Source organism: Convolutriloba macropyga, chromosome 1 (genome assembly GCF_964194025.1).
Source record: "Convolutriloba macropyga chromosome 1, txConMacr16.3, whole genome shotgun sequence".
In the NCBI taxonomy this organism is placed as follows: domain Eukaryota; kingdom Metazoa; phylum Xenacoelomorpha; order Acoela; family Convolutidae; genus Convolutriloba; species Convolutriloba macropyga.
In genome coordinates, this window is record NC_134468.1 from 34,123,702 (window position 1) to 34,138,150 (window position 14,449).

At 33.4% G+C, this 14,449-nt stretch overlaps 1 protein-coding gene across 1 annotated transcript in view; it reads right to left on the reverse strand.

Moving 5' to 3' along the window:
* Positions 1 to 6,198: 6,198 nt before the first annotated feature.
* Positions 6,199 to 14,449, reverse strand: part of LOC142348375 (uncharacterized) — a 37,531-nt gene continuing 29,280 nt past the window's right edge. Inside the window, exon 2 of the mRNA XM_075399703.1 lies at positions 6,199 to 6,609. Coding sequence (XP_075255818.1) covers positions 6,313 to 6,609 — 297 coding nt within the window. The 3' untranslated portion in view covers positions 6,199 to 6,312. The remainder of the gene's footprint in view (positions 6,610 to 14,449) is intronic.

A 14,449-nucleotide genomic window follows, 5' to 3' on the forward strand; every position in this document is an offset into this window, starting at 1 on the left:
AACTTACAGAAATAAATAAACTAGAAAAAGAAAACAGAAAGATTAGATTAGAAGACAAATTAGGACAACAAGAATATTATGGCGAAATAGAAGAGTTATTTGATCCTATAACTAAAACTTTAAATACAAACAAGGAACAAACATTAAGAGCAATAGATTGGCAAAATGAAGAGTTATATAAACAGACTAAAGCTATCCAGGGAGCCCCTTCCCAGTTTAATGAAGCTTTAATAAAGTCTAATGAAGCATTAAGGAAGTCCAATGAAGCTGTAGAGGAAGCCCGAGATAAGCCAAGAATAATAGTAGATAAAGACGCAGCTGATAATAATAATTTAATGACAATTCAATTTAAACCTCAATTAAAGTCATTGTTGGGAAATTTAGATTTTGTTGATTTTGAAATGAATGGTGTTAAAGTAATTTATCAAGAAAATTTGCTTATAGTTAAGCATAATATATCTGAATTTTCATGATCTTTGAAGTAGAGAGATAGAAGAATTCATATTATAAAAACCGAAGACCTATATATAAATTTTCAGATGAGTTTATTAACTTTCTTACTAAACCAAATGTAACATATAGTGATATCGATGAAGAAGAAAAAAATTAAAAGGTTTTTATTTTATATTGGATACGATATAGGAAATAGTTATAAGAGATGCAGTAGATATAGGACAACAAAACGTATATTAGATGATAAGAGAAAAACAATGGCAGGGGTATAACTAAAGATAAACCCGACAATCATAGCTGTAACTTCGCAGTTAGTCTAATAGAAAGATTAGAAATAAATATACTAGAAACAAAAGCTGGGCATGGTGGATTATATGATGAAACGTTAAATATATCTCAACAACTATTATCTATGAATTTTATTAATCAAGACCAACAGGACAATTTTGTTTTTAATTATGTTAAATAAATAATGTTGGATAATCAACAACTACTAGCTTAAGGAGCATTCAGTCCTCAAATAACAAAATTTAGAAGAGAAAGAATAAAACCATTATATAAAGATGAAACATGGTCTGCTGATTTAATTGATAAATCATCTCTAAGTGAATGCAATAATAGTTATAAGTTTAATTTAAACGTTATAGATAAATTTACAAAATATGCATGGGCTATTCCATTGAAAAACAAATCTGGATTACCTATAACTAATGGTTTTAAAATTGTATTAGGTGAACATAGAAAACCAGAAAAGCTATGGGTAAATAAAAGTAGTGATTTTACAATAAAACACTTAAATCTTTACTAGAAAAATATGAAACCGAACTATATTCTACTAATAGTGATTTAAAGGCTGTCTTTATAGAGAGGTTTAATAGAACCTTATTTAACATAACTAATAAACCAATGTTGATCAACGGCGATGGTAATTGTGTAATTATATTAAAAGATGCAGTAATTACCTACAGCAATAACGTTCAAACATTTAAAATGACACCGGTTGATGCTTCTAATAATCCTGATAATATTAAGAACTATGTTAAATCTACCAAAGCAACACCGAAACTTAAATTCGGCGATTATGTCAGGAATGCTGATAAACGTAATATCTTTTCTGAAGGATACACTTTTAATTGGAATAATTGCACTTCTAAAAATTGGAATAATAAAAAAGAAATACAATATGATAAACCAATATAATTGGGCTCAGCAGTATTAGAACTTAGCAAACTCTGCAAGTATGAATTCTTTTATGATGTATCACAACCGTCACTCAAAGATCTAATGCTGCATTATATGGATACTGATAGTTTTTTATTCAGCTTTAGCGAAGGTAATGTTGATGATAAATACATGGATTTAAGCAACCTTGATACCCCAATCAAAACTAATATTAAATTCCAGGTAAAGTCAAACATGATCTTTGAAGTAGAGAGATAGAAGAATTCATATTATAAAAACCGAAGACCTATATATGAATTTTCAGATGGGTTTATTAACTTTCTTACTAACCAAAAAGTATCTTATAGTGATATCGATGAAGAGAAAAACTATGGCAGGGGCTTAACTAAAGATAAACCCCACAATCATAGCCGTAACTTCGCAGATAGTCTAATAGAAAGATTAGGAATACATATACTAGAAACAAAAGCTGGGCATGATGGATTATATGATACAACGTTAAATATATATAAACAACTATTATCTATAAAATTTATTGATCAAGAACAACAAGACAGATTTGTTTTTAATTTTGTTAAAAAAATAATGGTGGAAAATCAACAACTACTAGCTAAAGTAGTCTTCAGTCATCAAATATCAAAATTTAGAAGAGAAAGAATAATACCACTATATAAGGATGAAACATGGTCTGCTGATTTAATTGATAAATCATCCCTAAGTGAATACAATAATATTTATATGTTTAATTTAAACGTTATAGATAAATTTACAAAATATGCATGGGCTATTCCATTGAAGAACAAATCTGGATTACCTATAACTAATGGTTTTAAAATAGTATTAGGTGAACATAGAAAACCAGAAAAGCTATGGGTAAATAAAAGTAGTGATTTTACAATAAAACATTTAAATCTTTACTAGAAAAATACGAAACCGAACTATATTCTACTAATAGTGATTTAAAGGCTGTCTTTATAGAGAGGTTTAATGGAACCTCATTTAACATAACTAATAAACCAATGTTGATCAACGGCGATGGTAATTGTGTAAATATATTAAAAGATGCAGTAATTACCTACAGCAATAACGTTCAACAATTAATATGACACCGGTTGATGCTTTTATTAACCCCGATAATATTAAGAACTATGTTAAATCTACCAAAGCAACACCGAAACTTAAATTCGGCGATTATGTCAGGAATGCTGATAAACGTAATATCTTTTCTGAAGGATACACTTTTAGTTGGAATAATTGCACTTCTAAAAATTGGAATAATAAAAAAGAAATACAATATGATAAACCAATATAATTAGGCTCAACAGTATTAGAACTTAGCAAACTCTGCAAGTATGAATTCTTTTATGATGTATCACAACCGTCACTCAAAGATCTAATGCTGCATTATATGGATACTGATAGTTTTTTATACAGCTTTAGCGAAGGTAATGTTGATGATAAATACATGGATTTAAGCAACCTTGATACCCCAATCAAAACTAATATTAAATTCCAGGTAAAGTCAAACATGATCTTTGAAGTAGAGAGATAGAAGAATTCATATTATAAAAACCGAAGACCTATATATGAATTTTCAGATGGGTTTATTAACTTTCTTACTAACCAAAAAGTATCTTATAGTGATATCGATGAAGAGAAAAACTATGGCAGGGGCTTAACTAAAGATAAACCCCACAATCATAGCCGTAACTTCGCAGATAGTCTAATAGAAAGATTAGGAATACATATACTAGAAACAAAAGCTGGGCATGATGGATTATATGATACAACGTTAAATATATATAAACAACTATTATCTATAAAATTTATTGATCAAGAACAACAAGACAGATTTGTTTTTAATTTTGTTAAAAAAATAATGGTGGAAAATCAACAACTACTAGCTAAAGAAGTCTTCAGTCATCAAATATCAAAATTTAGAAGAGAAAGAATAATACCACTATATAAGGATGAAACATGGTCTGCTGATTTAATTGATAAATCATCCCTAAGTGAATACAATAATATTTATAAGTTTAATTTAAACGTTATAGATAAATTTACAAAATATGCATGGGCTATTCCATTGAAAAACAAATCTGGATTACCTATAACTAATGGTTTTAAAATTGTATTAGGTGAACATAGAAAACCAGAAAAGCTATGGGTAAATAAAAGTAGTGATTTTACAATAAAACATTTAAATCTTTACTAGAAAAATATGAAACCGAACTATATTCCACTAATAGTGATTTAAAGGCTGTCTTTATAGAGAGGTTTAATGGAACCTTATTTAACATAACTAATAAACCAATGTTGATCAACGGCGATGGTAATTGTGTAAATATATTAAAAGATGCAGTAATTACCTACAGCAATAACGTTCAACAATTAAAATGACACCGGTTGATGCTTTTATTTACCCTGATAATATTAAGAACTATATTAAATCAAAACGGTTCGCATAAAGAGAAAACTTGTTTTTTTTAAATATTTAATCTGCAACTTTTTTTACTTCGCAAAACGTTTTTTTCTTCTCATTCAAGTTAAAACAAGTTCCACTGAACAGTTTTTGATCCGGCTTCAGAAAAATAAGCATGTAAATTACTACCAGCAATTCCGGATAGAGAGGCTTAGATGGCGTTTAATAGAGAGTTTTTGTGAAAGATGAAAAGAGTTTTGGCAGACTGCAACAGTATTCAAGAGGAGACAAATATGTCATTTTTTGAATAAAAAGTTCCTTCGCTTTATTGGCGTCTTCCACTTGAATGCTTTTAGCGCATTTGCTCTAGACTTTTCTTCATACTGTTTACATTATACTTTCATTCAGAGCTGGTGAAAGTAATGGCGGTGTTCCCAGCTAAAATCTTAGTTGCCACAAGATTTTACCAAAAGAGTTGTATTTACCAAAAGAGTTGAAAGCAAACAAGTGGAAAATCTTGTTTGAAAAGCAGAGCGCCTAATATATTTAAAAAGTTCGCGTAATTCAAAAAAGCTATCATTTGTTAGTTTTAAACTAGCAATGTTGTTTTATTTAGTCAATTATAGTTGTCTTGAGTCTGACACGTTATTAACCGATCTACTGGACTGTTTTCGACTGTTTTGAGTTGAACTCACGAATGTATGCTCGAAAAATATTAAAAGCTTTATGCCAAGGCCTTCTGAGAAGTCGGATTAGCCTCTATTTACGATAGTTATAGCAACTGTGATACGGCTATAAAAAATCATTGATCAAATTAATGTCTTAGTTTTATTACTAAGAACAAAAAGCTATACTTTTTGACTAAAACTATTATGTCTTTTTCTTTGATCTACAGTGTGAAATTTAGAACGTTTCTAACTGACTTTTTTGATGTTCTTGGTATAATATATAAGAAACCATAAATCATACATGACCTAGTGTGATTTTTTTTTCACTTTGCTAAACCCAGTCAAAGGCAAATATAAATGTATGTAGACATTCATTCATGAAAACTGCGGCGATTGGAAATAATTTCCCCTTTCTGTCAATTCATGGTTTTCGAGTTTTAATTAGCAGATCAATTTCGATATCAATTTTAGCGGATGATTTCATCAGAACATCAAACAAGAATCAATACGGAATTTTTTTTCAATGAGGTAATTACGTGATGAAATGAAAAAGTTTTCCTCTGGCACAATTTTAAATTTTTAACCTTCTACAACATGTTCTTTGGAAACAAGACTCTTATTTTAGTTCACTCAATTTGGAAGTTTTCAATCTTTTCTGTATACATCAATGAGTCTTTTTTTAATATCACAGAACACATTGGTTTTTAGAATTGAGTAAACAACATAACAGAGTATTTGATTTTAAAAAGTTGGAATGTTGTTCTGACTTTACCAAAAATGTTTTCTCTTCAAAAACTCAGTTAGTTTTGGTTGTTCTCAATACATTAGTTGCATATTTTCCTTCCAACCTTAAATTGATCAACTTGAATATCCGTTGTCTTCAGAATTTCTAACTGTTTCGTATGGTTTCGACAGGAAGCTTAACTAATAAAAATTTACGAAAGCTTTTTGTTACGTAGCAACAAACAGCACATTATCGTATCTCTTTAAGCGCCAACGGGACAGTCATAACTAGCGACACGCTATTAGTTTTTCAATTTGTCAGATATACCCTCTGGAATTTTAAAAGATATGGCAGTAAATTTACTCCACGTAAGTTTTCTCCAAGTGACGCAGTTCAAGATTTCATAGAAAATAGAATTGTTGTCAAATAAAAAAATAAGAAAAACTTTTCAGCAAAATTGGCTGCCTTGGTTGTTTTTTTTCTGCATCCTTTAATGGTTTAATGGAAAATCCCCACGCCAAAGGTTAATTTGTTGCCTTTTTCAATTCCAACTCTCTGAGAGTTTTTCATGGATCAGTTAATCAACCTTGATTTGTAGCAGGATGATAAAATTGACACCCTAATGTTCAAGCAACCCTTTGTATTTTTAGATTTAACGATGAAAATGCGTATTCGATCTAATTTTATAACTGATATCATAAAAACTGGGATTTTTTGGTGATCTAGCAATCAGGTGAAAAGAGTAATGATTATTTTAAAAAAATCTAAATATATATGTTCAGAAACTCAAGTAGTATTAAAAAAAGATCTAAAGACATATTCAGCAACTCAATTAGTAATTAACTGGCGAAAAATTGCGTAGTCTATGGAGCGGTAGTAGGAGCTAGTCTGTCCTCAAGTGTGTCAATGTTTGCTTCGATTTCTACCATAGACCCATTCACAATATCTAGTCTCTCTTGCAACTTCTTTATGTTTTCTGCATTTTTATCAACATCAATTGTCACTTTGTTAATATTGTCCTCAATTCCAGGAAGAGAGGCATTCAGTTTGGTCAAGTCTTCATTCAACACCGTGATCTGATCGTTCGTTTCATCTAAGCTTTCTTGTAGCTCAATTAAGGAATTGTTCGTAGCGTTAAGATTATTTTGCAGTTCCTCAACCTGAAATGAATAACCAATGGAGAACTTTAGATGTCCCAGTAAAATCAAAAACATCATGATTTAATATGGTTATATTCCCGGTTATGGAACAAAATTGCGATGTCTGGAGTATGAATCTTCTCTTTAAGGATCTTCTGCGAAACTGAAGCAATTAGCAAAAAAGCAGAAGTATATGTTAGGTAACAGTGATGAAATCACTGAGAACATTTGGCATTTGACAAGAACCGCGAAGTATTTCAACATTGAAGCCAGAAAATCAAAGACACATGAGCAGAGGAACGTAGTTTTCTTTGAAACTCGCACTTTGCAAGCGTTAAAATCTGGCATTTTATATTTAAAAAAATGTGGAACCCTAGAATTTGGCTTTGGTAGACATCACGTTTTGAAATTTGCAAATGCCAGTGTCAATTTTAAATTGGATTTTTTTTAGATCAATAATCGGTCTTGAAATTTTGACCTAACCAAATTCCCAGTTCTTCCCGCAGGCTGAACACTACAGCTTCTTTTTTTGCTTGACCTGTTTTTCTGGCTCATTGTTGCAGCACATTTGTTGGTTTCAAGTGTTTGGTTTTGCCTAACACGTAAAAAAATTAAGGGCTTCATTTCACGTTTTCTAAAATGTTAATTATTCAAACTCATCTCTATATCAATTTCTCCCAATCTGCTACTAATAAGATAATCCAAACTATCTAATTTTTTAATTCGAAGTACAGCGGTTAATTGTTTGTTTACTGTTGTGTATTTTCACATAAAATATGAAAGAAAATTTTGATAATCCTTGACATCAGTATCAGTATTGTAAAGACCCAGGTTGAGGTGCCATCCGGAAGTGACCTCTGATCATCCGAAGTTCAACGCACACGGTGTGTTCCCAGACCATAATTACAGGGTCTGGGTTTTGGTTCCGGATGGGAATAGTCTGATCAGGGGTCAATTGCGGATTGGAATGGTATGATCAGAGGTCACTTCCGGATGGGAATGGTATGATCAGAGGTCACTTCCGGATGGGAATGGTATGATCAGAGGTCGCTTGCGGATGGGAATAGTATGATCAGGGGTCACTTCCGGATGGGGATGGTATGATCAGAGGTCACTTCCGGATGGGGATGGTATGATCAGAGGTCACTTCCGGATGGGAATGGTATGATCAGAGGTCACTTCCGGATGGGAATTGTATGATCAGAGGTCGCTTCCGGATGGGGATGGTATGATCAGAGGTCACTTCCGGATGGGGATGGTATGATCAGAGGTCACTTCCGGATGGGAATTGTATGATCAGAGGTCGCTTGCGGATGGGAATAGTATGATCAGGGGTCACTTCCGGATGGGAATGGTATGATCATAGGCCCCTTTCGAGCGCACAATAGTATGATCAGAGGTCGCTTCTGGATGGGAATAGTATGATCAGGGGTCACTTGCGGATGGGAATGGTATGATCAGGGGTCTGTTCTGGATGATAACCGTCTGATGCTGGTAACCGTACTGTCGGAAAAAAACTCACGTCCCCACAAATGAGGTGCACAAAATCCCAGCGGGGGGGAAACCGACTAACCGGCGTCTCAACAGGGCAGGGGGGGGGTGCACCTCAAGCGGGCCCGAGGCCCTCACCTTAGAATAATAGTAAGACTGAAATAGACTTTTTTGCTAGACAAGCTATACCAAAAATTCTTTTTGTTTTACCATCTAAATACCCATGGAATACTCCATACCGAGTTTGGTTCACTTTGGACAACTCTAAGACCTAATCAAAAAGACCTATTTTTTAAAATTATTTAAAATTAACTATTCGAATTAATCGCAAATTTCCGTATGAAAAACTAACTTTTTTCCTAGGCAAGCTATGACAAAAATTCTTTTTGTTTTAGACTCTAGGTACAAATGGAATACTCTATACCCAGTTTGGTTAGATTTGAACAACTCCTTGACCCGATAAAATTTCTATATTTTTTAAAATCGAATAAGCGAATAACTGGATATTTCCGATTGAAATACGAACTTTTTTCCTAGGCAAGCTATAGCAAAAATTTTTTTTGTTCTAGACTCTAGGTACACACGGGATACTCCATACCCAGTTTGGTTAGATTTGAACAACTCCTTGACCCGATAAAATTTCTATATTTTTTAAAATCGAATAAGCGAATAATAAGCGAATATGTCGATATTTCCGATTGAAATACGAACTTTTTTCCTAAGCAAGCTATAGCCTAAATTCTTTTTGTTCTAGACTCTACCTGCCCATGGTATACTCCATACCCAGTTTGGTTAGATTTGAACAACTCCTTGACCCGATAAAATTTCTATATTTTTGAAAATAGAATAGGCGAATAACTGGATATTTCCGATTGCAAAACTAACTTTTTTCCTAGGCAAGCTATAGCAAAAATTTTTTTTGTTCTAGACTCTAGGTACACATGGGATACTCCATAACGAGTTTGGTTTGATTTGAACAACTCCTTGACCCGATAAAATTTCTATATTTTTTAAAATAGAATAAGCGAAAAACTGGATATTTCCGATTGAAATACGAACTTTTTTCTAGGCAAGCTATAGCAAAAATTCTTTTTGTTCTAGACTCTAGGTACACATGGGATACTCCATAACGAGTTTGGTTTGATTTGAACAACTCCTTGACCCGATAAAATTTCTATATTTTTTAAAATAGAATAAGCGAATAACTGGATATTTCCGATTGAAATACGAAATTTTTTTCTAGGCAAGCTATAGCAAAAATTCTTTTTGTTCTAGACTCTAGGTACACACGGAATACTCTATACCGAGTTTGGTTTGATTTGAACAACTCCTTGACCCGATAAAATTTCTATATTTTTGAAAATCGAATAAGCGAATAACTGGATATTTCCGATTGAAATACGAACTTTTTTTCTAGGCAAGCTATAGCAAAAATTCTTTTTGTTCTAGACTCTAGGTACACATGGGATACTCCATACCGAGTTTGGTTTGATTTGAACAACTCCTTGACCCGATAAAATTTCTATATTTTTTAAAATAGAATAAGCGAATAACTGGATATTTCCGATTGAAATACGAACTTTTTTCCTAGGCAAGCTATAGCAAAAATTCTTTTTGTTCTAGACTCTAGATACACACGGAATACTCTATACCGAGTTTGGTTTGATTTGAACAACTCCTTGACCCGATAAAATTTCTATATTTTTGAAAATCGAATAAGCGAATAACTGGATATTTCCGATTGAAATAAGAACTTTTTTTCTAGGCAAGCTATAGCAAAAATTCTTTTTGTTCTAGACTCTAGGTACACATGGGATACTCCATAACGAGTTGGGTTTGATTTGAACAACTCCTTGACCCGATAAAATTTCTATATTTTTTAAAATAGAATAAGCGAATAACTGGATATTTCCGATTGAAATACGAACTTTTTTCCTAGGCAAGCTATAGCAAAAACTCTTTTTGTTCTAGACTCTAGGTACACATGGAATACTCTATGCTGAGTTTGGTTTGATTTGAACAACTCCTTGACCCGATAAAATTTCTATATTTTTGAAAATCGAATAAGCGAATAACTGGATATTTCCGATTGAAATACGAACTTTTTTCCTAGGCAAGCTATAGCAAAAATTCTTTTTGTTTTAGACTCTACCTTCCCATGGTATACTCCATACCCAGTTTGGTTAGATTTGAACAACTCCTTGACTCGATGAAAAAGACCTATTTTTGAAATTAAATATTCGAAATATTCGCAAATTTCCGATTGCAAAACTAACTTTTTTTGCTAGGCAAGCTATAGCCAAAATTCTTTTTGTTTTAGACTCTACTTGCCCATGGTATACTCCATACCGAGATTGGTTCACTTTGGACAACTCTAAGACCTAATCAAAAAGACCTATTTTTTAAAATTATTTAAAATTAACTATTCGAATTAATCGCAAATTTCCGTATGAAAAACCAACTTTTTTCCTAGGCAAGCTATGACAAAAATTCTTTTTGCTTTAGACTCTAGGTACACACGGGATACTCCATACCCAGTTTGGTTAGATTTGAACAACTCCTTGACCCGATAAAATTTCTATATTTTTGAAAATAGAATAGGCGAATAACTGGATATTTCCGATTGCAAAACTAACTTTTTTCCTAGGCAAGCTATAGCAACAATTCTTTTTGTTTTACCATCTAGATACCCATGGAAAACTCCATACCGAGTTTGGTTCACTTTGGACAACTCTAAGACCTAATCAAAAAGACCTATTTTTTAAAATTATTTAAAATAAAATAAGCGAATAACTGGATATTTCCGATTGAAATACGAACTTTTTTCCTAGGCAAGCTATAGCAAAATTCTTTTTGTTCTAGACTCTAGGTACACACGGTATACTCTATACCGAGTTTGGTTTGATTTGAACAACTCCTTGACCCGATAAAATTTCTATATTTTTGAAAATAGAATAAGCGAATAATAAGCGAATATGTCGATATTTCCGATTGAAATACGAACTTTTTTCCTAGGCAAGCTATGACAAAAATTCTTTTTGCTTTAGACTCTAGGTACACACGGAATACTCTATACCGAGTTTGGTTTGATTTGAACAACTCCTTGACCCGACGAAATAGACCAATTTTTAAAATTCAATAATCTCAAGTTATTCGAAATAATTGCAAAATTCCGTATGAAAAACTAACTTTTTCCTCGGCAAGCTATACCAAAAATTTCTTCTGTTTTACACTCTAAGTAGACCTAAGATACTCCACACCGAGTTTGATTCGATTTGAACAACTCCTTGACCCGATAAAATTTCTATATTTTTGAAAATAGAATAAGCGAATAACTCGATATTTCCGATTGCAAAACTAAATTTTTTCCTAGGCAAGCTATAGCAAAAATTTTTTAAGCTTTACACACTAATTACACTGGGGATACTCCATACAGAGTTTGGTACAATTTGGACAAGTCCTTGACCCGATGAAAACGGCCTATTTATGAAATTAAATATTCGAAATATTTGAAAACTTCCATATAAAAAGCTAACTTTTTTCCTAGGCAAGTTATTGCAAAAATTCTTTTTTTTTTTACACTCTAATTAGACAGGGGATAATCCATACCGAGTTTGGTACAATTTGGACAAGTCCTTGACCCAATGAAAACGGCCTATTTTTAAAATTTAATAATCTCAAGTTATTCGAAATAATTGCAAATTTCCGTATGAAATACTAACTTTTTTCCTAGGCAAGCTATAGCGAAAATTCTTTTTGTTTTAGATACATACATACATACATACATACACATACATATACATACATACATACATACATACATACAGACAAAAAGAAACCATTGTTAAGTTTTCTAACATCTGCAGAACAGCTTAAAAAAATTGTATAGAAATTGTCTAAATTGTATACAAAATTGTATATGTTTATGTTATGTAACTCGAATGTAAAAAAACTTTATCGATAAGTTTCAAATTTCAGACTAAATCTTTAGGAAAACTATAGTAATTAATGTAAACAAATTCGAATGCTTTATATGAACATCAAAAACCGTACAAAAATTAAGAAAAAGGCTATAACAAATGCAAGCAGTCAAAGTCAACCTTTTTCAAGCGGATGAATTAATTGTGCTCGTAATGTTTCAACATTGTAATCATATACACTGTATTTTTGAACTGAAAACGAAACAATTTGCTCTTTATAGCATTTATAGGAATTTCAATGGTCTCCTTCGGGTCACCAACAACAAATCCGAATGGAAGATCTGTCTCAAAATTAGTTTTCACCAATTTAATTCTCCTGACTATCTCAAATTTCTGAAGAACGCAATGTGTTGAGCTGTCTTTTTTGTAAAAGAAAAGTATTTCGCCAATAAAAACATCTCCCAATTTGGCAGCAACGTAGTTGTCGGCATCTGAGCCGCGACCATATGATGCGGAACCGAGGTAAAACTTGTGAAATGTTCGGCAAAAGAGCTCTGCATCTGGATGAACTTCCTGAAATTTTTTAGTTTCTGGGCTGTCAACAAAAGCAAAGACTTCGTCGATCTTCTTATTTCCCCGGAAATCTTTTATCGCTGAGCTCAAACAGTCCTCCCTCAACTCCATTTTCAAAACAAACTTTGCACGGATAAATCTCGAAGTCATCAATTGGCACTGATTCACAGTTCCTGTCAACGGTGCAATTAACAGGCGGTTTCCCGATTCAATCATTGAGGCCGATGTGGTGAACAGAGGTCCGATATTCTTGGCCTGCCATACCAAGTGCCTTAAGAGATGGAAGTTTATTGATTCCATTTTCTCCGTTTTTTCAGCCATGCTACGGCAGAACTCATTCAAAAGCCTGTCGCAAAAGTCGGCGTTTGCGATTGTATCGAACAAGCTGCGGGTTGCAAAGACCAGCTTTTTAAGTTCAATTTCGTCACTAACTCTGTCTTCACCATGAAAGAAGGGAGGAAAAGCAACCGGTGACAAATAAAAGAGTACAAACTTGAGTTCTTTAGCTTTGAAGGTATGCAGCGCATCTAAAGATCGCACAGAGTTTTTAAACTCATGTGGGAGCTTGAGCGATGAAATAAATTCGTTCAGTTCACGTTTTTCAGCAGAATGCATCTTATCGTAGAAAAAAAGAAACAATTCTTTCGAGACACCTAAAAACAGTTGATGCATCGGGTCAACTGGCGAGCTCAGCGGCTGATTTGGAATGAGTGAAAGAATTTCGCTCCTTCCTTTCACACCTTGCGTTCGAATCTCGCAATCATTTTCAGGACCATGCTTAGATTTCATTTTCTCTATGCTTCTGCTTTCTAATTCACGAATATTGATCAAATGCGAATCAGCCGACCTCATAACAATTGGTTGGTCATGAGGGTATTGATGGGCACCAGCATAGTGGGTTCCCCTTTGCGTACAGAGAGTGCAACCGTAGTAGCCGTTACATTGCTTCATTTTCAGCACCTTTGCTTTTGCTATCAAGTCAGCAATCAACAGGATCGGTTTAAAAGAAACGGCTAACTTTTGTCCTTCAAAGTCAATATACTCACTCACAGACAACTCTTTTTTAATGTGAGCAAAAATACAATCAAAATCAGGATACCCTGAGCCAACAAAGAGAGAACCGAGCATTATGTTCTCGAAAGCTTGTCTTTTTCTCGGTGGAAGGTCAGCAATAGCTAAAAATAGTGGCCAAGCGGATAACACCGGTGACTTAGAAACAACAGCACCGTCTGTATTTACAAGCAGCCTTATTGACAATTTTCCATCAGTAATTTTCAACTCAGGTAACAGAATATCTTCATTAACATCTTTGCTCCTTGCGTACAATAACATATCGGGAAGAGACTTAATAACTATGTCCATCAACAAGGATCAAAAATTCAATAAAATTAGTTCACCATTTGGAGAAACCTTCTTGCTCGATTGGTATTGCTGACATACTTCTTGAAATTGGCTCCTAACTGACCATGGCGTAAGAGCAGAATCGCCAAAAAGGGCTTGATCGCGCTTCAGCAAATCATTAAGCAGAGCATCTGACGCATTATGTTTTGCCACCAAAGCAACCAACGACGCTGCTAAATTAACTGGAAAGACGTCATTCACGTGATTTAACGGTTGAGAGCTTCGTTGATTAAAATTAAAGCTATATTTTTCGCTTGAACCAGAGGATGAGCTGCTGTTCCTGATGAGAGCAGCACTCGCGTCAACCTCACTTTCAAACAAATCCGTATCACACACATCAATATCTGAGAGTTGTTCAAACTCAGGTTCAGAAACGACAATTCCTGGTATTTGTTCCCCAATATTGACAGGAAAATTTATTTCAAGGCTGCTTTCCAAGGAGGTAGTGCTTAAATTTGAACATTCGTCATAAAAGT